Genomic DNA, 26151 nt, shown 5'->3' with positions numbered 1-26151 from the left:
ATAATGGGGTGACCGAAGCCGACATAGGCCGCCTACGTATCTCATTCTTGAGAATTCAGGTCAGACGTAGTTCATTACAGAGTAAAGATGCTTACAAATAAAATCCCAACAAACGACTACAAAGGAAACCAAGTGATAAAAGTGCGATTACAGGGAAATGAAACAACAAACTCAAAATGCAAGAGTAAAAGATGCCAAAAGTGAGACTTCCAGGAAACTTGTTTCTTCTTTGCAACTAGTTACGCGAACAACTACTCCTTGTGCTTAGGTGGTGGATTGGTGTTCACATTCGGTGGAGCTTGAGCAAGTTTTACCACCTCGTTGTCAATTAGATCTTGAATTTTGTGCTTCAGAGTGATACACCTCTCGGTATCATGCCCAATAACTCCTGAATGATAAGCACACCGCTTGTTTGGGTCATACCATTTGGCTGAAGTATTCACAGTTTTGGCTTCCACTGGATGGAGTATTCCTGCCTCTTTCAATCTGTCAAAAAGTTGAGTCCGTGTCTCACACAATGGAGTGAAGACTCGGGGAGGCTTTCTCTCAAAATTAGGACGAGGTACCTCGTTTCGATGATTTTGCATTGGTCGTGGAGGACGAAATGTTGCTTGATTGTTGCAAACATAGTATTGTGAACCAGGATAGCTTGGAGGTGGTTGACGGTTATATGAGGTAGCTCCTCGAGTCGTTAACATCATAACCTCTTTCTCCTTTTTCTTTCCAAATGAACCAGTTTGATAGGCCCTGTTAGCAAATTGAGATAAGGTGTAACTCGCTATTCGGCCAGTCTTGAGACCGTCTTCAATCATTTCTCCAGCCTTGATAACTTCAGCAAATGTTTTTCCACCCATTGTCACCATTCGCTCATAATATTCAGAGTCCTGAGCTTGAATGAAATAGGTGATCATTTCTGATTCCTCCATGGGTGGGTGCACCCTAGCAGCTTCTTCCCTCCAACGAATGGCATATTCTCGAAAGCATTCAGTCGACTTTGGTTTTAGCTTGGTAATAGAGATTCTATCGGGAGCGATCTCAACATGAAACTTGTAGTGATCCACAAAAGCATTCGCTAAATCATCCCAAGTACGCCATTTAGTCACATCTTGCTTTGAGTACCACTCCAAGGCTTTTCCAGTCAGACTTTGATTGAAAAGCTTGATTCTTATCCCTTCGTTGTTTCCAACGCCAATTAACTTTTCACAGTAAATTTTCAAGTGAAAGAAAGGATTTCCTGATCCACTGAACTTCTCAAACTTTGGAATTTTGTAACCGAGTGGAAGCTCAACTTCGGGGAATGTGCACAACTCTTCATATCTCACACTCTGGCTACTATCGAATCCGCGAAGACCTCTCATAGCATCCTCTAAGCTTTTCATCTTCCTATTCATCATTTCAGCATCAATTGATTTTGCATCACTTTCAATCTCAACATAGTGATTAACATCTTGGCGGTGAAACTCTTGAGCCTTGGTAACAGGTGGAGCAGTGACATAAGTGTACATTGGCGGAGCATGATGTGTTACCGTTGGAGGTTTTGGGGGAGCAAATGTGTACACAATAGGAGTATCCCGAGTCGAATGAGTGAGTGAGGCGCTTTGAGCTGGCTGAAAGGTGGTAAAATGTTCTCCTTGATTGAGCTCACTTGAAGTTGGAAACGAAGGTGGCATGGGCCCTTTTTGGCGAGCATCAGGTGGTAGGTTCTGAGAAGCAGCTTGGAAATGAGCTACTAGGAGATTCAGTTCACCAATTTGTCGCTCTAGACGAGCAATGACTTCCATGGGTGATTCTGTTGCTACCGAGGCACTAGGATTAGCCGCGACAGATGGAGTGGGGATCATTTCGGATGAAGCAACCGTGTTGATAGTGGAATCCATTTTTGTACGAGTCCTCTTAGTAGTCCAAGTAAGAAATGATGAGTCTGATGCAATTTTCTTGACCTTAGACCGTCTAAAATATGAATGTTTTGCCAGCGGGTACTTTGATGAAGTGAGCAAGTTTGATTACCAACACAAATCAGTCTCTCCTTCTAAAAATAACTCAAAAAATAAAGAGTTAGTCCATTAATCATAATAATTAATCAAAGTAACATATAAAACAAATAACATTTGTTTTGCTTAAAACAAATTAGTCCAAAATCCGAAGAACAAAAGATTCTAAAAGGATGACAAAATGGGAAATTTTTTGATCATTTTGTGAACTAAAATTTTAGCGAAATAAAGGAATTTGAACAAAGCAAACTATATGATTTGAGTAAAGATTCAAATGTACCTTTTGGAAGGTTCAATTGAAAAGTCCTTTCGAGAAACAAAGACGTCTTAAAGTTGACTTGAAACTGAAGGAATATTTAGTAATACCGGCTAGGTAGGCGTAAAAAATAATTTTCAAGAAACAACAAGGTCAACGTGAATTTGAGTAGTGACCTAATAGATTTTGTAAAGCTCTATTGAACCTAGAACTTTAGTGATTTTGAACGTATTTTGATAATGGAGTCAAGAATATTTCGAAAAGCTTGAAAATTGAGTATATATATTAAAAGATGTTCTAAGACTTTGGAATGGAATAATGGACCAATCATGTTTAAAGCAAAACATATGTATAGAACACATAAGTCAAGCAAGCACAAATGAAACAAAATTTGTAACATTTAACAAACAAACAATATATAACGCCTCCTAACATACATGTGACCTTTTTGAGCCAAAGGTGGGCCTAACGTTTGAAGGATGTGTATATCATTTGTGAAACGTTTCATTGCCCTAAAAATCATTTACACAAACCTTATGAATAAAATAGATGGGGATACATATTAGAGGATAGGGAAATAAATATCAGTCCCACGCAGGGGTACAATGGTAAACTAAATTAAGCTTCCATATGTAATCTTCATTCCTGAGCTTCTTGGTACTTTTGAATTTCTTTTGGGTGAGGATGTTCTTCCTTTGACTTCAATAAAGAAACTACCTATGTAAATAAAAACCCAACCCAAAGGGCCATGTACGCACAAATTGACATACATATCCTTCAAATTTAACAAATAGTTGAATGATCGTCTTATATTGACCGGGGGTCAATTAGACTTAAGGTGGTCTTCTAATGGGCCCATCACGCCTTGGGTGTTGGGTCAACTTAGTTCAAAATGCGCTAAATTCGAGATTTGGTTTCGCTCTACGCTAATTGACTAAGAGTGGCTTTTGAAAGACCGGGAACCCAAGTGGACAACTTAGGCTGGAACTCACAACAACCATTGGATGCATGACGTACCAATAAATTGCCGATCATTCCGAAAAAGGGTTGAGTATAAAAAGTCCGGCTGCGATTATGCAGAAACCGTTCTTTAATATACTATACAAATATCAGAAAGTGCCATGAATGCAATATGACAATTAATATTCAAAATTTAAACACATAATTGCATAAAGTAACAATTAATACAATAATAGTTAGCCAAACAATAAAATCCTTTTGGTTAGAACCTAGATGAATCCCCGGTGAAGTCGCCATTCTGTTACGACTCGATTTCGAAAACTAAGGTTTCGAAACCATTTTCGCAACTTTGGCAGTTTTGTTAAGGTTTTGGAAAAATTCATAATTTGGAAGTCGCCACTTAATTCTTTAGGAAAAAATTAAGAAAACCATTTTAAAAGAGCTTCTTTTTTTTTCTTTTTTTTTTATTTTAAAGAAAACATATTAAATAAACCAGAGTCGGGTAAGGGTTCAAATAATTTTCTAAGGAAGGGTTTAGGCATCTTAGAAAATCCGCTAACATGCGGTCGACCGACGGATTGAAAAGTTTGGCTAATTTTATAAGAAAAACTTAAATCACTTGAAAACCTTATTATTATTATTATTATTATTATTATTATTTTAAATGAGAAATCCTTTGATACTTGTACATTCGTATTATCCCAAATAATGAAATAATTCAAATGTTAAAGTGTCAAAAATAAAATTTTAACTTAACAATTTATCCGAGTCAAGTTTTTGAGTCGAATAATCGACACAATCACTTAGACGTGGATTTGAAAGCTAAATACTAACTATGAAAGAATATGAATAATTCTCAAGTTAGTCTAAGAGCTTAAGTTGCCTAACTTGAAAGAGTTTTGAAAATTTAAATACTTAGAATAAACAACTAACCAAATAGAAGAATTATTTAAAAAAAACTTCCAAGGATTCATCTAAGTTAGATAAAATAAATGTTAGAAGTTAAAAGCAAATATCACAACTTCACAATATGATAAGAGACGAAGTGCTAATAGAATTAGGACAACTTTAAGTCCACTTGCTGCATCTCTTTTTCCTGCCTTTTGAGGCTGCTGCTGCTGGGGCTATTTCTGAACTTTTAAGTCCGAAAAAATGCTATTTTCAGCCCTTTGAAACTGCTGCAACTCGGCCTCATTAATTATGGGTTTTAACCAAATTTTGCTCCTCATTTTTCAGCCTTTTGAGGCTGCTGCTGCTGCTGGTTTTGGGGTCTCAACCCAATATATCGGCTTCCCTTTCGTAACTTGGCGGATGTTTGACTCGAAAGAGAGGAGTATGCAATAAAGGGGGAGTCCATTGGACTCAAAATGAATGTCCCATGCGAAGAAAGGAAAGGAAGTAACGTTAGAACTAATATAGAATAATAATAATAATAATAATAATAATAATAATAATACAATAAAATAAAATATCAAGCTAAGCTGCTAACTTAGCAATACAGAAAAAAAAAATAAAAAATTTAGAATCTATCAACGTCTAACTACCATCTTAAGAGTAGGCCTTCTACTAATTAATAACCAAAATAAGGAACATGCATGATCAACAACTAAAAAATTAAACACTTAGTGCGAGATTTTTTTTTTTTTTCTTTTTAATAAACCGAAACAAACAGAGGAGTCATAATATTTAGATAGCTACTGATGTACAGAAAAGCTTTGGACAAACGATAACAAAACATTACTTTGGAACAATATCTTTGGAGCCAAAAATCCACTCATAATGTAAACCAAACTCAAAAGATCCCACTAAAACTTAAACAATTAGAGGTTCTATGAGAAATCTAGAACTAAACATGTGCAAAGGGACCCAAGGAATTCAAATAAGAGAGGCCAAACAGAGAAATTGATTCAATTTAAAATAGCTAACAAAGCTAAACGAAGTAGTGGAAACAATAAGCAATTGATCAAATAAAAAAAAATGGAAAACAACGCATGCTAAACTTCTTGTGAACGAGGCTCTATGTCTCAAGTTAAACTTCTTAACGAATATTTAAAATTCAACCCCTAATAGAATCAAACTACTCAAGTAAGCAGACCAACACTTAATACCGTACCTAAGTTGGACCTTTAAAACCAGCCTCGGGACAAACAGAGAGTAGAAAATAAGATGATACCATCATGTAACATTTAAGTGTAAATCCAAGAAACTCCGTACTCAAATTCAAGCAGGGGTCTGAGGATGGTAAATCAATATACTTTAGGATGCATAAGAGCCACGATATAAGCTTTCATTCATCCAAGCCTAGCTCTTTGGAGAATGCTAAAGAGCAACCCCAAAGGTAAGCTATTTTCAACACAAATATGACAGTCGAGCTAGCAAGAATGATGCATTTTTTAGGCTTTTTTCTGTCTAATCAGATGTAATGCAAAACCAAATAGGTAAAATTTGCTATTTATCATAGACAAGTTCATATTTCATGAAAAGGAAAAGTCTCAAGAAAAAGAACTTAAGCTTAGATCAACAACACCAACAGCCTTCTCTAACTACATGATTCATCCTAGTCTATATACAGTAAATTTCTAGGCGTGGGAACTTAAGAATTTGTCAAGACTAGAGACACAATGTTTAGCTAGGTCTAGCAGGTTTCAGGAAGTTGCACATTTAAACCAGATGGTCGCAAGACTAGTGTATATTCATTTCAAATCAGAGATAGCAAACAAATTGTTAAATAGACAAAATAAAGGGAAAAGCTCAGCCTGAGCTAGGACAACTTTTAACCATAAGAAAGATAATCAAACTGTGTTGAATCTGAAATTTTAACAAAACAACATATGATAATGAAGAAATGCTAGATGGAGCAACAATAACTCGATTGATTCAAACTATACTAGAGATTAGCTAAAAAAAACTAATAATTTGGGCACAACAAAGCTCAACATAACACTCGGTCCAAACAAACTTGAAGCAGTGAAGTACACAACTTACAACTCTAAACATATGTATCTAGAGTAAGCAATGAAGAGAAATCAACAACTATATAACATGGATTTCAAAGTCGAATGAAAATAATAGTAACTAGAAACGCCTATAAATTTTCATGAAACTCGACTAAGTAAAAGAAACAAATTCACATCTTGAACTATAAGAAGAAAAAAAAAAACATCAGTAGAGCAAAACATTTAATAAACTCATTTAAAATTGAATAATAAAAAAAACTTTTGTTGTTGTTCACATAACCATCACACTAATCACATTGAATCTAAAAAATAATTAATACTAAAACAAACAACAATTCTGCAATGCAACAGAGAGGAAGGATTAAAGAAAGAGCAAGAAAATTACTTGGTTTTGGGCAGTGAATTGGATGGACGAGTTCGACAATGACAACCTCTACCACCAAAACGAGACTATGAGGACTCCTATGAATGAGCAAAGAATCCACACTATAATCGCACTAATCTCTTCTCTCTTTCGAATGTGCTTAGTATGTATTTTGACTGTTTTTGCTTAAGTTGTTCCAAAATATGTTTTTTGCTCCAAAAAATCTCCCCCTAACAATGAATAAGGAGGAGGTTTATATAGGGGAAATTAGGGTTCGTAATAGAGGGGAAAAGATGAGGGTAAAACGGGTAAGAACCAAGGAACGAATTCAAAATTCAAAATCCTCCTCTTATCCTCAAACAGGGGAGAGCTTATTTTCGCTCAAATCCAAGAGATTTCAAAAAGAGGAAGGGTCAGGTGGACGTCTAGGATGATTCCAATGTCCTTGAGCGTCGACGTGTCTCCATCTTAAGCTGGAAAAGGACGAAAATGCGGCTGTTACAGGTGTTTTTTCGCTGGAATCGCGACTGGAACAGTACCATCGTACTGGGTGAAGAAGACGACGAGAATAAAGCTGTTGCGCGTACATAGACACCGTGAATCGCTTTCCGTCTGCTTGTGAACGTTAGAGGAATCCGTCTGCTGGCTGTGAAGACGTCGTGTATTTTGACGCCGCGCTGCTTGGGCTTGCTGGATTCGGGTCACTTTCTGGCTGGGTTTCGCGAGTTGGGTCGTGTTTCTGCGTGAAACAGAAAGAAGAAGAGCATACGGAATGGGGTCATTTCTGGTATTTGTCGTTGTTGTAATGTATGGGTTGAAAAAAATTGGGTCTGATTGAAAAGTTGCTGGGTATTTGTTATAAGAGTTGGGCCTGGGTTATTTGTTGAATTGGGTTGTCTGAAAATACATCAAAAGAGGCCCAAAATGATATAAAATCGGAGGTGAGGATTGGCTAAAATTGCAATTGAGAAACAATGAATTGCAATTAACTATGGACGTTAAGGACTTGGTCCTTTGACCATATCTTAAATAAATTGCAGGCGATATAAATTACGTATTTAATTAATTATTAAGCTTCTTAACTTTAACAACATCAAGTAATCATTTAACATAAAAATTATTTCGAAATAAAGAGAGTAGTTATGTACTCTAATTGATTTTTTTGAGGAAGTAAAACGCGCACTTAGTTAAAACTCTATTTTTAGTGAAACTATTTTTCTAAATATTTATTCAAAGTGATAAATACATAAATTTATATATTATAAGTATATGAAGATCTTATAGGAAAATGACCAAATTGTCTTGAAAATGGTCTCGAAAGATTTGTAAACAATTATTTCAAATTGTTTGAAATTAAAGAAGCTTGAAAATTAACTAAATTGTGGAGGGCCAAAATTAGGTGTCACAAGTCATGTCATCTTTCAGTTTTCAGTCTTTTAGTTTCAGATTTTCTAGACTTAGCTGGGGCATGTCCCAGCACTTCTAGTCAGTTTAGAGGCTTATTTCAGACATAGTTAGATTCAACTTAATATTGAGTTAATATCTTCTTTGTATTAAACTCATCAGTTTTTCATATATCTCAATTATAATATATGGGTATTCCCCATCTTTTCATGTTATTTATGATTAGCTTCCGCATCAATTTATTTTCTTTAGTATGCTCATGATCATGCCAACAGAGTTAGCTTGGGATCACTTGTGGTCCTAGGTCCCGTGTCCGCGTCTCGGGGGTAGCTCGGGGCGTGACAATAAATTTACTAAAATATCCTTAATTATTCTAGGGTTGAAGGTTTGACTAGAATTAAATAATATATGATAAAGGGTAAAAAAGTATTATGAAACATTATGCCATGATATAATTGGAAAAAAAAATTAAGTAACAATGGGAACACACCAAATCGATTGTTCCATAAAATAGGGATTTTCATTGTTACGTAACAACAAAATTTAACACTGTATTGTATTGTACTGTATGGTAGATACAATGTCTATATTGTTTGTTGTTGTTTAATAACATTTTTATTGTTTGGTTTGACTGTATCGTACTGTATTATAATTTATAAATTTACTAAAATATCCTTAATTATTCTAGGGTAGAAGGTTTAACTAGAATTAAATAATATAGGATAAAGGGTATTATGAAATATTATGCCATGATATAATTGGAAAAAAAAATTAAGTAACAATGGAAACACACCAAATCGATTGTTCCATAAAATGAGATTTATGAGGATTTTCATTGTTACATAACAACAAAATTTAACAATACAATATAATACATTTTAAGTAACAATCAAAACAAACATTGTAGGTATAATAACGATACAATACAATACAATGAATAATAATGATCCAAACACCGTATTAATTATACACATTCATCTCAATAAGTCATATATTCTGACCCCCAAACCACAAACGTAAAAGAGAGGATTTGATAAGTTTGAGAGAGGAGGAGGAGTCATGGGAGAAGAAATTATGGCAGCGGCAAACTACTATTCGAAGGACTTTGAATGGGATCAACTTCGGCAAGAGATCGAAAATAATCCTTCTCTTGCTCACCATTTACTTCCTTTTCCTAATTCTTCTATCACCCAAAATCAACATACCCTTTTGTCTTCTCCACTTTCTTTATGTTCTCCGCAGGAAGATTCTGAAGCATGGAACAACTTCCACACTCGCCATTCCACTGGCAAATTCTTCAAGGTAAGTAATAATTTACTGTTGATGTTGGTAGTGTTGACTTGAGCTTGTATTTGTGTATTTTGTTTCTTCCATTGGTTATGTGAGTGAATTTTATTTAGTGGGGTTGCTTAGAAAAGTGGCAGAAACCTGGGATTTACCTGAAAGATTTGAACTTTAGTAATTTTAATGGAAAATGATTGCTTGTTACTCATAGGGGGATTCAAGATTTGAAGTTTATGGGTTCTGTAGCAACCTCGAGTTAATATGCAATAATAACTAGGTTCACAATCAAATATTTAAATATATATATACGAAGTTTGAACAAAAGTTACTGGTTTCTGTGAACCCGCCCGCAACTAGCACTCTGGATCGGCATCATTAGTTAAATGTGAAATACTAGTAGCCATATATGTGGTGAACTTGGAGTGATGTCAAAAGAAATTTGAAGGCTTGACAAAAGTGTGTGTGGTAGTACCAAACAAACTATGGAACCGTCTGATGACTGAGAACTCTCACCTTGGACTTCACATTGGATTGTTAGATAGCTGATTCAGTCTCAAGGTTTGCTTCCAATTCTAAGATCTTGTGCATTGTGTCTCAAATGTGTACACTTGTGAATTTTGAAACTCATAAAATTTCCGGTTGGAGGATACAGTTGTAAAAATCTTTGTACTTGAAGGATTATTTATACTGTGTATTTTTACTGAGGTTGGAGGATACAGTGTGCAAGGTTCTTCTCGAGATAGTATTCTGTGCACAATTTGTTGGCCCAGATTCTCTGTACCAGAGCCTATGTTTGTGCACTTACTCAGTTCTGTAGGCCAGGTCTATTAATTGATCCAACACTTAAGATCTTTATTGCTGAGGTCGTTGGTCTATGATCCTTCTCTTTTTCTCCTTCTTTTCATATGTAAGGTTCATGATCTTTGAGCTCATGGGTTTGCTATTTTTAGTATTGTCTTTACTAAAAATAGTATGGAAATACAAATGTGCCCAAGATGTTGTTTTTGTGAGCAGGTTGCAGAGACAATTAATCATCTGTTCTTGCATTGTAAAGTGGTTGGCCAGTTGTGGAATTTGTTTACTAGCTTCAGAGGTATAAGTTGGACTGTTCCAGGGAGAACAGGACAGGCTCTAGAAAGCTGGAATATGGAGGGCAGTGGCAGCACAGACAAGAGTAGATGGAAAATTGTCCCAGCTGTTATTTGGTGGATCATATGGAAAGAAAGGAATTCTAGGAATTTTGATAACAAGAGCAGCCCTCTGCACAAGATTAAAATGAACTGCATTATCACTTTTTGCTATTGGTGTAGTTCAGAGTATATAGATGACCCTGTGGCTATTGTAGACATTCTAGGGTCCTTATAAAGGTGAAAGGAGGATCTAGGGATAGTTCTCTTTTTTCTTCTTTCTTTTCTTTATCTTTTGTTTATGCCCGACACACGTGTGGAGGGAGGATATGATGTAAATTTTTGGATACCAGCTTTGAGCTGATGATTGATATACAAATGTTACCTTTATCAAAAAAAATAAATAGTATGGAACGAATCTAGGATTTCAAGTTCATGGGTGCACCACTAAGGAAAGAGAAAAATAATGTATTAAGCGAGAATTGATCCTTGTTCCTTGAGATAAATAACTCAGCATTCAATCAAGTGCACCATTTAGCCCTTTTGGAGCATGTGTGCCAACACACAATATTAGATTAATTCTAGAAAATATGTACATAAAATACCGAGTTTGGCGGATAGACCATAGTTCACGTGCACCACTATTTCTAGAGTAGATCTGTCCCTGCTTCAAGGTTTTATGATTGGATCAAGATTTGAAATTAGATCCTTCTCTATCTAACTCAGCTGTCCTTTGTAGTACATACATCGAACATACGCTAGTATAATTCCTCGGTGGCAGATGAGGACCTAAGCAGGAAATAGATAAAGTGTAGAGCTTCTCATAAGAAAACTTGTGTACATTAAAGAGCAAAGTATTGCATTTACAGGAAATCCAATATGAAGAAATTTACTCAACCTAATTTCTGAAATATGATCACGGTTATCCAAGCATAGGTCATTTGCCAAGATATGCACCACGAAACCCTAATTTCAGGCTCATAACATGAGTGGCTCGTGTTAGTATTTTTATAACCAGAATCTTGTGCCTCAAGAATTGAAGATTCGAACCTTGCTCCTAAAGGCTGTTGAGATTGGATCCATTGACATCTGGTTTAGCCACTAGGACTTGCTTTTAATCCCAGAGACCTCGTATCTCGACCTTGAACCTATGATTATAAAAGATTCTTGGAGTTGCCGTGGGAATAAACTTTGAAGCATAACTCAGATAAGGACTTAGGTAGGAGTAAGTTAGAGGATGGACTTATGGAGATAGTTTCATATGAGAAGGTGTATATTACAATTTACAATACAATCTTAACAGAGAGCTTCCTTTAGAGCTACTATGGAGAGATTGAGTTATTGTAGGAATGCTCTTCTAGAGATAGATAACAACCCTATCCAAGGATGATGCTCATAGTATGCTTGGTCATCTAAGTCTAATCAGCCCAAAAGTTGTGTGAATTGGATTGCAATTTTGAACCCACAATTGAATCAGACATACTTAGCTATAAACTCCGCTACTATAAACTCCCACTTTCATAAGAAGTTTCTAAATTTGGAAGCAGTTTAAAAGTTGATCGTTGTAACACAATAGCTGAAGTTGACCACTGAGCTCGAAAAAGCTCCATATTTTTCATTTTCTCTTGACTATGCACTCCACTGCTTATACCAACCTTTTACAACCATCTTTGTTCATTCCTCTCTCTCTTGGGTGTATAGCCATGCTAGAGCTCATCTCCAGAGTTTTGAGGTTCACTTTTCTTCTGTGTCCAACAGATTCATCCCCTATGATCTCATCCCAATATTTGTTCATTGAAAGCACTTATACCTTTAATATTGAGATCCTGGCCAATTCTAGTTGTCTTCTACAAAGTCTAACATTATTCATCACATAAACTTCAACTACTATGTATGTATTGGTATGAAAAACTGTGAGTTGAGAGGTATGATATGAGAGGAGTGTTATGAGGAGCTATAGAAAAAGCGGTATTACACAACACTAATGACAAAGAGGTACAATAGGAAGCTTAGAGTAAAAGCTATAATATTGGAACAAAGACAAGGAAACTAAGGTATGAAAACTGCATGCTAGACTAAGGAAGTGAAACACTAGAAGGGAAAGTGTCATACTTGAAGGAAGACCCAAGAGCTCAATCCCATGACCTCTAGGGGCTGTGTGAATGACCAAACTATGACCTTCTTCTCACTCTTATATGGGATGGTCTTGGCGTTATGGAATCGTTTCGCATATTACAACCATGATTTGTAATTTCAAGTAAAGATCCAAGAAAGTACTCATACCAATTTATCGTATTACTTCCACATTTAGAAGTTTCTTCACATTTTGATATTGGGGCTTTTCATCAGTACTAGATTTGAGGTTGGATTATGGTTAGCTCCATGGGTTTAAGATTGTGGTCCCACTTAACTCAATGATTCAAATCTCAAGTTTTGGACCGTTAAGATGGCCTAGTTCAGAAAACATAAGTATATGTACAAATCTAGGGTTTAAAGTTGCCTATCTTGGCCAACAAGCTACACTTTAATGGTCGGCATTGTATCACTTGTAGAACATTTCTCTCCCAAGTCCCAGGCAAATCTCTCTACAACAGATCTCTAATAAAAGCATGATCTCTGCTCACAATGGTAGACAAATATGCTAATGTTTTCTCTTAGGAAGGTGTATATTCCCTCCCTTTCTCTTTCCAAGTCCTCCTTTGACTTGGGCAATGAAGCTTAATCCGCGAGGCTACTTTGGAGTTGGGTGTCTTATGAGTTTTACACATTATAAGTATGCATTTGAGGTCTAAGTTCCATGGTCAAGCTTTGGCAGCTGAGTTACCAGGGATTCAATCTCAAGTCCAGAGGTGCGATTTCCAAGACAGTGAGTATTAAGGTTCTAGTTTCGAGTTTTGTGCTAATGAAAAGATTACTAGTGTTCATGTCTCAGATAATTAGCAAAGAATTGTACTTGGTAGATTTTTTGAGGAATCCTTTCTTATACAGTCGTGAAAAACTAAAAGGTTGTTAGGGAAAAAAACCTTGCTCTTTCCGATCATCAAAATGGAAAACAAGAGTGATGTTTTAAAATTTTTGGCTTCCGTCTGTCACAATTCTACGTTACAACTACTAGAATGTGGTACAACAATGATCCCTATGCTTTTGTATCATAAGAACGTATAGCAAGTTTAAGAAGATAATTTCTTGCTCAAAAGAGACGGAAGTGCAAGGTTTGTTTTTCTCATATGTCAACTAGAATTCTGGAAGCATAGCGGGTGCCCTACGATGCTGGAACAAGGATGGCATGGTAAGTAAGGAGGAGGAGAGATGGAAGATTGTTCCGGCTTGTATTTGGTGGTCAGTCTGAATTGAGAGGAACAAGAGGTGTTTTGAAGGAGTACAAAGCAGCTTACAGATTCTTAAGATGAATTGCTTAGGCCTATTTTATTTTTGGTGTGAGCAAAAATTATCAGCTCAAACAGAAGACGTTTTTGATGTTTTAGACTTTTTGTAAGGACAACTTGAACCACAAGATGTAAGTTGTCGTACTTTTGTTGGGGAACTATACCTGTTGGTGTAGTATACCGGTGGATATATAGAAATAATGTTACCTTTCTAAAAAAAAAATGTCAACTAGAATGAGAGCTGAGGCATCTGCTCATTGCTATAACTTTGACTGTAAATCTCTACTTTTAAAATCTTCTATTATTGCTTCAAATGACATCATCATGTTGTTGTCTTTCAAGACTAATGGTCATCATCTGCTTGTTTGGGTATTTATTTTTGGTTGCATATTTCAGTACTTTGATCTTATCGGCAGTTGCAATAAGAAGAGAAAGCCTTTCTTTCATGTAGGAGCGTCGGTACTTGCTTAAGGAATTCCCAGAGCTTGCCTCTTGCGGGGGATGCTCGACAGTTTTGGAGATCGGATGTGGAAATGGTAGTACAGCTCTGGCAGTACTTCGGTGAGGAAGAACTTCAGTTTCCTTGAGTGACTTAATTAGTTAAACACTTTTAGGCTGAGGAAATTTACTACCAAAATTCTCTTTCTGTAAGGTGCATAATCATAAGCCACTGGTCCTATTATTACCTGCTGTTAGCTCTGATCCTTTGCTTCTGTTACCATGTTATTTGTTGTTGCCACTGTTATCTTTCTCCTTTATTTTTAGCATGGTTTCTTCATTACTGTATTTTCTTTCCATACTTGATTTTGATATGCTTTACTTGAGCCGAGGGTCTATCGGAAACAGCCTCTCTACCTTCGCAGGGTAGGGATAGGGCTGCGTACAGACCACTCTCCTCAGACCTCACTTGTGGGATTACACTTGTGTTGTTGTTGTTGTTGTCATATTTTGATATCTCATAATTAATCATATTGAGTGGAGCTATTTCTAAGTTTGTCATCTTATTCTTTTGTTAAACTTGGAAGCAACCACAAATTTCATGTCCAAACACAATATATGAGGCTTCTGTGCTCAAACAGATGAGTAGAGTAGAATCACTACTTTCTATTCAATCTCACCTAGAAATAACACTGCTGATAGACTAGAAATAAGAAGCCAACATGAAATCAGAGCTTTATTGGTTTGGTGGTGATGTAGCTACTTCACTTTATTTAAGAGCAATGCTGAAGAATCTTCATTCTTTCTCTAAATTAAGTTCAGGTTTTATCTGTTTTCATCTCTTTGTTACAGCAAGGCTATCATATTTGTTCACTTGCTGATTGAGAATTTCAATGTTCTATGCGAAGATTCAGAACCGTAGTATTCTTAGCTCATTGTTGAAACTTTGCTTATCTTTTTAGAGGAAACAAGAGCATCTCTCTGTATGCCTGTGACTGCAGCAAAGAGGCTCTTGAGAGGGCTAAAGAGAATATTGAAGCTGCTGATATCAACTTGGCTAAAGAGCGTTTTTACCCATTCCAATGTGATTTTTCTGCTAGTGGATTTCCAAATTGGTTAGTCTGCACTTCTTGCCGTGAAAGTTCCTTCCAGAAGCAGAATATGTGCCCCTCAGGTCGGTAAATGTATCAGTTCTTCATTTTATTGTATATGCAAACAGGTGTTTTTCTTAATCGAAGTGTTTTGCTCATGCAGGTGCAAGAGGCTGCAGCAAGCAAGATTTCCCTAATCCACTGATATTTGCCAAGAACAATAGCTGCATTGCCGGAGTAGATTTTGTTACCTTAGTATGTATATCCTTAATAAGTCTATAATCAAGGGTCATTTTTATTCACAGGTGTATTTGTTTCTACAAATATCAAATGTCTAAGTTCATGGATATTTCTTGCATAATCTGCCAGATATTTACTCTATCAGCAGTGCCACTTCACAGGATGTCAAGAGCAATCACAGAATGTTTCTCTGTTCTAAAGCCTGGAGGACTGTTGTTATTCAGGGATTATGGTAATAACCTGACCTATGTTTGTATCTTTTGAATGATGGAATCTGTTTAGTTCTTCTCCTTGTATCTGAATTCGGGGAATATGAACTCAGGTCTTTATGATATGACCATGCTTCGGTTTGAGCCAGAGCAAAGAGTAGGATACAGGGAGTACATACGTTCTGATAGAACAAGGTCTTACTTCTTTTGCTTGGATAGTGTTAGAGATCTCTTTTGCGGCTCAGGATTCACTGAGGTATTAGTTCCCATGAGCTGCTTCTTGGAACTGCAGTCAAGAATTTTGATTCCATTACCAAAAAATGTAACATATTTATGGACCTTTTTGCAGCTTGAGCTTGAATATTGTTGTGTCCAGTCAGTAAATCGACGGAATGGGAAGATCATGCGAAGAGTATGGATTCATGGGAAGTTCCAGAAGCCACATGTCCAAGTAGGTCCATAACCCTGTGGTTTTGATGGGAGAAAGTGAGCTTGCAAGCAGCTAAATTAATGTTCCTTAAGCTTAAGAAACTGAAAAAAAAGATGACCATGTATTATTTATACCCTTAATCATCCTCCAACAGTGCTAAATCAATGATGTGTAGAAGTGGCACTTTGTCTCGTGAATCATATGAAGTAGTGCTGTGATTATATGATGATATACAGAAAAGGATGAGCAAAAATTTGACAAGATGGTCATATTCTTTCTGTTGACTCTGTCAGGTGTTATCTTAAGCTTGGGGCTGTTTTAAGGTCAGTTTACACTATGATGGTGCAGTTTGGTTTGAGAAGCTTCTCAAGGGTGAATTATTGTTGTTCCTTTGGAAGAGAATTTAATTGTGAAGAGTCAACTTGAAGGCAGGAAGTAAAAAATGCATGTTGGCAATTAAACGTTTTTTTTTTTCGTCATTATCAGACATTCAAAATTGTAATGTAGAATATATTGTCATGCTACGTTTATCGTCTGACTGAATTGGTGAGCAGTTTTTTTCCTGCAATCATGCATGCCATCATACAATAGAGGAGAAAATTTTGAGGATTCATATACCTGACCCAACTAGTTTAAGGCTTAGTAATTGTTGTATGTCATATCATTATTCACTTTGCAACAATAATTTTAGAACTAAAACATCACTTGCTAAGTTCTGGCTTTGCAGAACCATAGTTGTGTTAGAATATAAATAGGTTTATACAATCCTATTAGAATAGGAATAGGTTTATACAATCCTATAAGAATAGGAATAGGTTTATACAATCCTATTAGAATAGGAATAGAAATAGAAATAGGAATACCAAATAGTATCCTACTTGGTAAAAGATTGTATTCTAGGGTCTATAAATAGGGTCTCAATGTAATAATGTAGACACAACAACAATTCAATAATATTCTTTTCCTATATTTCTTACAGGTAAGTACAGTGACAGGCTGACAGCAAAGCTCTTGTGGGCCACTCATTATTTCTGAGGAATCTTGTTCTTCATGTCTTCTATGAATTGAGTGAGATTCTTCTCTGAAGACCCCTCATCAGAAAGTGCTTTCTGAAGGATCATCTTTGTTTTCTCTATATTTTTCCTCAATTCATCTGATTTACTCATTATCCTTCCAATATTCTCTGCTGCTACCTCCTTCCTGATTAATCTTCCAGTGCAAAGATTCACACCAATTCTCCAATCATCAACCACTAATTTCCTGTTAGTAAGTTGATCCGTCAAAATAGGAAAGCACACCATTGGAACTTTACACCATATGCTCTCCAAGATTGAGTTCCACCCACAGTGAGTCAAAAAAACCCCAACTGCTGGATGTGATAGTACTGCTAGTTGAGAGCACCATGGCACAACTAATCCTCTACCTGCAGTTTCTTCCTCAAATCCAAGAGGCAAAATGTTTCTTTCTTCAGAACCTAAGATATTGTGACGTAGCACCCAAATGAAACTCACCTTACTTATCAGAATGGCTTGTGCTATTTCCAGAATATCCTGTTTACTCAAATAAGCGAAACTACCAAATGAGATGTATAACACTGTACCGTCTTGTTTGCTATTGAGCCAGTTGGTGTAATCTGATACCGGTAGCAGGTTTGTTGAAATTGTTTTCTTGGTGAAGCTTGTGGGGAAGAGTGGCCCAATTGCATAGAAGGGCTGCTTCTTTTGCAAGGCCGAGATAGGTGAAGACTCTAGCTCTTGCACTGTATTACTGATGACAAAGTCTGCTTTCTGTGCATCTTCAAGACACTTGAACACAAAACGGTGCATCACGGTGCTTGGATCAGCATCTTGAAAATATGAAGGTAAATCTGTTGGTTCAATGGCTTGGACTCCAGGTATGTATGTAATGGTGTCTTCACACTTATCTGGACAAAATTATTATTCATCAGCTAATTGATTATGTAATGTAGGCTGTGATTAGACAGTAATAGCTTCAACATATTTGGTTCATACCATGACACCCAAAGTGGCCATTACTCTTGAGCAGGTCCATGTGATAGTAGACTGTAAGCACTGTTGCTGGCTCAGTCCAAAATGAAACATTGACAAGATTATATTTCTCGGCAATCGTTGATCCCCATACGTGGAAACTATCAGCTATTAAACAAGAAATTGGCGGGTTTGGTTTTGAGAGGACTAGATTTTCAATGAAGTCATCCACATGAGCTTGGAAAACATGAATGAGACCTTCCACAAACTGGCTTGCATTGGCACTCCAATCGAAACTCAGAGGAAAACCATCACTAATTTTGGCATATCGAATGTCAAGACCGCATTTCTGTCCGTGGGAGAAAGGGTTGTCTTCATCTTTAAGTGACTGAGCTTTAGCTATCTTCTGGTGAGTTGATTCTGTGTTGACAAAGGTGATGGTAAAACCTTTTGAGGCGAGCTTCATGGCGAGATGTGTGAATGGAGTTATATGGCCTTGAAGAGGAAGTGGTACGAGTACTGCATGTGGCTGTAGGTGTTCTTTTAGCTCCATTTAGTCCTAAAATATCGGAGATGGTTGCCTTTTTTGAGAAAGGTAAGTGTATTATTGTTAATATAGCACCAAGGAAGTGCAGGGAAAAAAGTATATAGGAGTTGGTTGTCTTGTGTGTTTATGTAAGAGCTTGGAAGGAGATGGTGGCCTTATGTTCTTTGATGCAGAAATGTTTATTGTCTAAGTTGGTGTCTGGCTGTCCTTATAGTTGCATTTATTTGAATTTGGGGCCTTTCATATGTCATCCCTTAGGTATTTAAAGATAATGAGATAGACATGTCTTTTGTCTGGTGTGAATCCCGGCTTGTGGCTCACAGTTGTTTGTCTGTAAACACCGGGTTCTGTCCTATATTCATTTGTTTGATGTAAATACTCATTGCAGGTAAGTTTTTCCGGTTAGTCTATTCTTAAAGAAATAGGACTTGTTAGAGGTTGTTGTGTCATCATAGACATAGAGAAGTGTGCCTTTCCGATAATTGCCTTTGCATAATTGATTAATTGTATTGGTGTGGTTCCTTTCTTTCAAATTCAAACTTTTGTTCTTCTTCCTTTTCTTTATGTTGGGCTGGGAATAATATGTTATGTGAACAGTATAGTTTTGCTTGTAATTTCTTTTACCTAAGTCAGAGTAAGAAAAATTATCCACCTTTACCCATCTATAAAATTCGCCCTCAAGAAATTACACAACATAGTTTTTTTTACGTAAATCTTATCTCTACCTCGTAAGAGGTAGAAAGATTTTTTCCGAAATAAATAAGAAATAATAATCTTGGAAAAATGCACTGGGGAAAGAGATCGTGACTTATTTGTTTTCAAAAAAAGAGAGAAGATGATGGATTTGAATCCACACCAAAAAATGATTTAAATATCTTAGGGGAAAAGAAGACAATAAACACATTGATGTGGGAAATTATAAAAGTCCACACAACAAAACATTTGCTACAGACAAAATCGGATATGAACCATTCTAATAAGATTTCATTTTTAAACAAAAAATCATTTTTGATTTATTCACAATTTTGCTTTGCTATCCCATCTAGTGGTGTAGGATTACTAACACCACTTTTCAAGCTTAGATCTAACAATTAGAGCGTAAACAAGATAATATGGGAACTCAATATTGAATGAAAGAACAATTGAATTCATATCAACACTAATCCACTCGAACCATCAAAAACTTTAAAGTTAAGCACACTTAGGCGAGAATAGTACCAGTAATATTAGGAGGGTGACCCTCTAGGAAATTTCGTGTTGCTTGTTAAGATATATGATGTGCCTCCCTATATGGTCATTGACAATTCTCACCTTCTGAGTTAACTTTGAATATTGATTTAAATCCAATTATTTTTTTCCATAGTATCAAAAGCAGATAAATATCCTGAATTCAAATCTCATCACCACTAATCATCTAGTTCATGAAAAAAAAAAAACAAGCTTGCACTTGCTAAACATTGTCAATGTATCTTTTTCGTAATTTGTGTCTTTTGAATGATGGAATTTGCTTAGTTTTTCTCCTAGTATCTGAACTTGAGGAGTGTGAAACTCAGGTCTTTATGATATGACCATGCTTTGATTTGAGCTAGAGCAAAGAGTAGGATAGAGGGAGTACATGTGTTCTGATAGAACAAGGTCTTACTTCTTTTGCTCGGATAGTGTAAGATATATCTTCACGACACATAATTCACTGGGGTATTACTTCCCTTGGCTATTTTCTGGAATTATAGACACAAGTTGTGGTTCCATTACCAATAAAGTTAACATATTTGTATCCAGTCCGTGAATGATGGAATGGGAAGATCACGCGAAGAGTGTGGATTCATGGAAAGTTCTTGTAAGTTCACGACACTTTGGTTTTGATGGGAGAAAGTGAACTTGTAAGCAGCCACATCAATGTTTCATGAGCTTAAGAACTTTAAAAAGAGATAAACATTAGTTATTTTTGCCTCTTAAAAATAAGAATGTCAATCCCTGAGATCCTATTGAAAAATGAATGATTCTGTCCTTTTCCAAAATAGGAAGGCAGAGAGGCCATTTGTCTTGTGAAATATACGAAATGGTGCTGAAGTTGTATAGTGAGATGTAGGAAAGGATGAACAAAATTCACAAGATGGTGATATTCTTTGTTATCTTAAGCTTGGGGATGTTCTAAGGACAGGTCACACTATGAAGGTGCAGCTTGTTTTGAGAAGCTTCCCAAGGGTGAAATATCGTTGTTCCTGTAGTGTAATAGAATTTAATTGTGAAAAGTAAGTCAATATGAAGGCTGGAAGTAAAGGATGTGTGTTGTCAAATAAACTTTTCACCTTGTCATTGTCAGAGATTCTGGTTGTGAGGAGGATTCATATAACTCATATCAACTTGTTTTGGACTGAGACGTAGTTGTTGTTGTCATTATCAGACGTAGATATTTTACATGAGTATACAAAACAATTATACTGACATGCTATATAGAGGTAGATCTCTTGCAATTATGCCATGCCTTTATTCAACTAGTTCAAATGGAACAGGGTAAATTGCGAGGATTCATATAACTGACCAGACTAGTTTAAGGCATAATAATAGTAATTGTATGTTATGCCATTATTCACTCAGAAACATTATAGAACTAATACCTCACTTGCTAAGCTACTTCATGAAAAAAAATAATTAAAACACATCACTTGCTATGTTCTGGCTTTGCAGAACCGTAATAGGTAAGTGAGAATGTGATAAGAAGCTCAATTTTTCTGAAGAATCTTGTTCTTCATGTCTTGTATGAATTGGTTGAGATTCTTCTCTGAAGATCCCTCATCAGAAAGTGCATTTTGAAGTATCATCTTTGTTTTATCGATATTCTCCCTCGATTCATCTGAGTTATTCATTATCTTTCCAATATTCTCCGCTACTACCTCCCTCCTGATCAATCCTCTAGTGCAAAGATTCACACCGATCCTCCAATCATCAACCACTAATTTCCTGTTAGTAAGTTGATCCCCGAAACAGGAAAGCACACCATTGGAACTTTACACCATATACTCTCTAAGATTGAATTCCACCCACAGTGAGTCAGAAACCCTCTGACTGATGGATGTGATAGTATTGCTAGTTGAGAGCACCATGGCACAACCAATCCTCTCCCTGCTGTTTCTTCCTCAAATCCGAGAGGCAAAATGTTTCTTTCTCCGGATACTAAGATATTGTGACGTAGCACCCAAATGAAACTCACTTTACTTATCAGAATGCCTTGTGCTATTTCCAGAATATCCTGTTTACTTAAATTAACAAGACTACCAAATGAGATGTATAACACTGTACCATCTTGTTTGTTATTGAGCCAGTTGGTGTAATCTGTTGCCGGTAGCAGGTTCGTTGAAATTGTTTTCTTGGTAAAGTTTGTGGGACAGATTGGCCCAATTGCATAGAATGGTTGCTGCTCTTGTAAGGCCAAGATGGTTGAAGACTCTAGCTCTTGCACTGTATTACCAATGACAATGTCCGCTTTCTGTGCATCTTCAATACACTTGAACACGTATTTAGTCTCGTTTGGATCAGCATCTTGACAATATGAAGGTAAATCCTCTGGTTTAATCGCTTGAATTCCTGGTATGTAGCTAATGGTGTCATCGTACTTATCTGGACAAAAATGATAACTCATTAGCTAATTGGTCATGTATAATGTAGTCAGAAATTAGACTGTAATAGTTTCAAGATAAAAGGTTCATACCATGTCGTCCAAAGTGGCCATTTCTCTTGAGCAGGTCAGTGTTATAGAAGACTGTAAGCACTGTTGCTGGCTCAGTCCAAAATGAAACATTGACGAGATTATATTTCCTTGCAATCGTTGATCCCCATACGTGGAAACTGTCAGTTATTATACAAGAAACTGGTGGATTTGGTTTCGAGAGGACTAGATTTTCAATGAAATCATCAATATGAGCTTGGAAAACATGAGTGAGACCTATCATGAAAAGGCTCGCGTTGGCTCTCCTATCAAAACTCAGTGGAAAACCATCGCTGATTCTAGCATAACGAATGTCAAGACCAGATTCCTCTGCATGGGAGAAAGGGTTGTCGTCATCTTTAAGTGATTGAGCTTTAGCTATCTGCTGGTGAGTTGATTCTGTGTTGACAAAGGTGATGGTAAAACCTTTTGACGCAAGTTTCATGGCAAGATGTGTGAAGGGATTTATATGGCCTTGAAGAGGAACTGGTATCAGTACTGCATGTGGCTGTATGTGTTCTTTTAGCTCCATTTTAGTCCTAAAATATAGCAGAATGTAGTTACTTTTTTTGTAGTATTAATGTAGCACTTTGGAGTTTGGACTACATGCAAGAAGTATATAGGAGATGATTGATTATTTATATTAGTTCTTTGATGCACAAGTGTGTCTAAGTTGGTGTTCTGCTGTATAGCTGCACTTGTGTGAATTTTGGAGCCTCTCCTAGGCTACCTCTTTGGAATTTATGGGTCATTATGTCATGCAGGGCACGTGTCTTGCATTTATTTGTCTGATGTAAAACACCGGCTTGTGTCTTGCAGTCGTTTTTGTCTGTGTGTAAAAACCGTCTTGTGTTCTGCATTCGTTTTTGTTTATGTTAACACCAAGCTTGTGTGTCGTATTTGTTTTTTTCGTGTAAACACTGACTTGTGTTTTGCATTCGTTTGTTTGATGTAAACACCGATTTGTGTTCTGGATTCGTTTAGTAAATATTTCCTCCATTTCAATTTGTTTGTCTTACTTTCCTTTTTAGTTCGTTTCAAAAAGAATGTCGGGATATAGATTAGGCTATAAGGAAAGGATGTCTCTTCCTTTTCTTGGCAACTCCTTAAGGTCGTTTGGTTGGGAATAAGTTATCCTCAGATTAATTATATATCGTGTGATAAGTTATCCCACCATGTATATGGAATAACTTATCCCATCACTATGGTATAAATTGTGGGATAAGTCATCTCAAACTTGACAACCAAACAAGACATCAAAATTTTATTTCTGGACTATTTTTTTTATCCCAAGACTATTTATTTTTATCTCTCACACTAAAAGATCCCTTAATTCTAACTTTTCGCGTGACATGTTTAAGATCACTAGATTAAAGGATATTTTGGTACATTTTATATATCTTTAGTTTAAAATTACAAGACTTAAAAGTCTTCATTGCTTTCTTAAAATCAGACAAACAAATTGAAACGAAGTAAATAATGTCTGATTTGTTTCTAGAAAAAAAACCATGCAATGTGAATGATTTTACAAAATACAACACTAACAAGGGATGCCACCTTCAAAAATGGACTTCAAATATTTTAAAGAAAAGAAAACACAAAAAACACATGATGATTTGGACAATTATAAAATTCTTATGATATAATTATTCATTTATTTGTACAAAGGAAGACTAGTCAACAAGAAATTAAGAATCAAGATCAAGATTTCTTGGACTGTTTTTTGAGGTTTAAGTAATCAATTAGAGCTTCAATCATTATAATATGAATGACATAATACATAAATGTGTTATTTAACTCGGCCTCATCTAAATACATATGTCCTTCAATTTTAAGTATGCACGAGTAGACTTGTATAGAGGTACACACATGTGTTAGTTAATAATTCATATTTTACACAATATTTTACCTAACGTGAAACATAACACACTACAAAATCAATAATATCTTTTTATGAGTAATTATTATTTAGCTTTTGAGAGAGGAGGTCCGACTATCGACCCATGTTTTAACTTTGAAAATTTATGATGAAAATAGTAAAAACTTTATAAAAAGAAAGTTGATGGTTATTGTAGGGTTTGCCAAAAGAAAAAAGAGTAGAAATCAACTCAAAAAATTAAAAAAGATTATTTTTTTAATATAACATGGCAAATGACAATTGATGTGTAGTTTGCACATGATTTCTTACAACTGAAAATGAAAATGATCGAAAAAGCAATACATGTGTTACTTTAATTAAAATGATTTTGTGGGATAATAGGACCCCAGAAACTTTGGATATCTACTTAATAAAAGATAGGGGTGTTAAAAGAATATGAAAAATTGATCGAATCTAATCTAACAAAATCGAATTGATTTATGTTATTTTTTCAATAAAATCTTGGACTTTTATGCAAGTGTAAAACTGTCTCGAACAATTGAGATGGTCTTTTTAATATATGAAAAAACTGAAAAAAAATCCTGAATTGAATGGAATAACCTTACATGTATGTAAATATATTTTATATATTAACAATATGTTAAGTTTAATAAATAAATATATTTTATAACATTTTTCAAATATAAATACTTCTCCTATCCACTTTTATTTGTCATGTTGTGCTTTTCGAAAGTCAATTTGACTAATTTTCAAAGTTAAATTGGATTACATTAATTCGATATTTTAAATAAAAAATTTAGATATTCAAAAACTATACGAAAAGTACTATAAAATACAATTTCTTGCATATCAATATGATGAAAATATACATCGTAAAATGATAGTCAAAGATTTTAGAGTTAGACTCTAAAAAGGGAAATTATGACAATTAAAAGTGGACGGAGGTAGTATAACCTAGGTCCTAGGCCGCTAGTGACTAGACAACTTTGGATCTTTGCTATTTAATTAGCCTTTACTTATTTAGGTTTAAAATTAAAAGATATTGTAATGGATATAGTCTATCAAACAATATAGCGAAATCTATGCAACACTCATATTAAATGTTTAAGACCAAACAATACGGCAACAATGTTTTACATTCTTGTCTTCTTGGTGAAGATTTAAAGTGCTTCTTCAAGAACATATATATTTTGCGAAAGAAATATTTTAGTAGTAGTATATTTGAGGTGATATTTTAAAAGTAAAAAAAATGAAAATTAACCGAACCATACCGATACCAAAGAGAAACTGATATGATTGGGATAATTTTAAAAAATCTAATTTTGGTTATAGTATTACAAAATACTCAAAAAACTGAAATGATATAATTTTTAAAAAATAATAGATTGAACCGTACCATTGACACCCCTAATAAAAAATATAAGTTAGAGGGAACTTTATAATCAAACAAAATCATCATTTCTAATTCATCATCCCTATTTCCTCATTAACAAAAAAAAAAGGAATGGCATGTTGCACTAAAATATAATGCCCTTTAATTGTATTTTTCTTATTCAAATTAATTGAGATAAAATGATTCTCTCAATATAGCTTAACTTCGTCATGCCTATTAAGTTTGTAGGAATAGTGAAGTAAGTATTTTCATTGGTAACATGCTTCTCATTGAAATTTTTGCTAGAGTTAGACCAATATGTATAGTTCATAATTTTGCCACAAGACTTGATGTTGCCTACTTTCAATTTATCAATATAATTAATTGTTTATTTGCAGAAATGAAGACTAGTCAACAAGAAATTAAGAAGACATAATACATAAACATGACTCTTAACTTGGTGTTAAGTGACAACTATGACATTTAACTTGGGTGTGCACAAGTAGGTACTTAAATTTCTAT

At 35.4% G+C, this 26151-nt stretch overlaps 3 protein-coding genes and 1 pseudogene across 3 annotated transcripts; 1 reads left to right on the top strand and 3 right to left on the bottom strand.

The window, feature by feature from the left end:
- Window positions 1-251: 251 nt before the first annotated feature.
- LOC125846014 (uncharacterized) lies at window positions 252-1877 on the bottom strand. Its single transcript, XM_049525482.1, has one exon. It carries the CDS (start codon window positions 1875-1877, stop codon window positions 252-254), a length of 1626 nt encoding a protein of 541 aa, XP_049381439.1.
- A 7055-nt stretch (window positions 1878-8932) lies between these two features.
- On the top strand, window positions 8933-16869 carry LOC125845405 (uncharacterized). The gene is made up of 7 exons (XM_049524905.1): window positions 8933-9234; window positions 14181-14290; window positions 15130-15341; window positions 15422-15513; window positions 15628-15730; window positions 15821-15963; window positions 16057-16869. The coding sequence occupies exons 1-7, from the start codon at window positions 8992-8994 to the stop codon at window positions 16168-16170; spliced, it is 1017 nt and encodes a 338-aa protein (XP_049380862.1). The 5' UTR covers window positions 8933-8991; the 3' UTR covers window positions 16171-16869.
- Window positions 16870-17162: 293 nt separating this feature from the next.
- On the bottom strand, window positions 17163-18678 carry LOC125845309 (UDP-glycosyltransferase 86A1-like). The gene is made up of 2 exons (XM_049524792.1): window positions 18150-18678; window positions 17163-18061 (listed from the first exon to the last, which is right to left on the bottom strand). The coding sequence occupies exons 1-2, from the start codon at window positions 18676-18678 to the stop codon at window positions 17163-17165; spliced, it is 1428 nt and encodes a 475-aa protein (XP_049380749.1).
- A 2582-nt stretch (window positions 18679-21260) lies between these two features.
- LOC125845310 (UDP-glycosyltransferase 86A1-like) lies at window positions 21261-23099 on the bottom strand (annotated as a pseudogene).
- Window positions 23100-26151: the final 3052 nt, after the last annotated feature.

Source organism: Solanum stenotomum, chromosome 11, assembly GCF_019186545.1.
Source record: "Solanum stenotomum isolate F172 chromosome 11, ASM1918654v1, whole genome shotgun sequence".
Taxonomy (NCBI): Eukaryota; Viridiplantae; Streptophyta; class Magnoliopsida; order Solanales; family Solanaceae; genus Solanum; species Solanum stenotomum.
The sequence above is the reverse complement of the archived record's forward strand: the minus strand, read 5'-3'. Positions and strand labels throughout refer to the sequence as shown.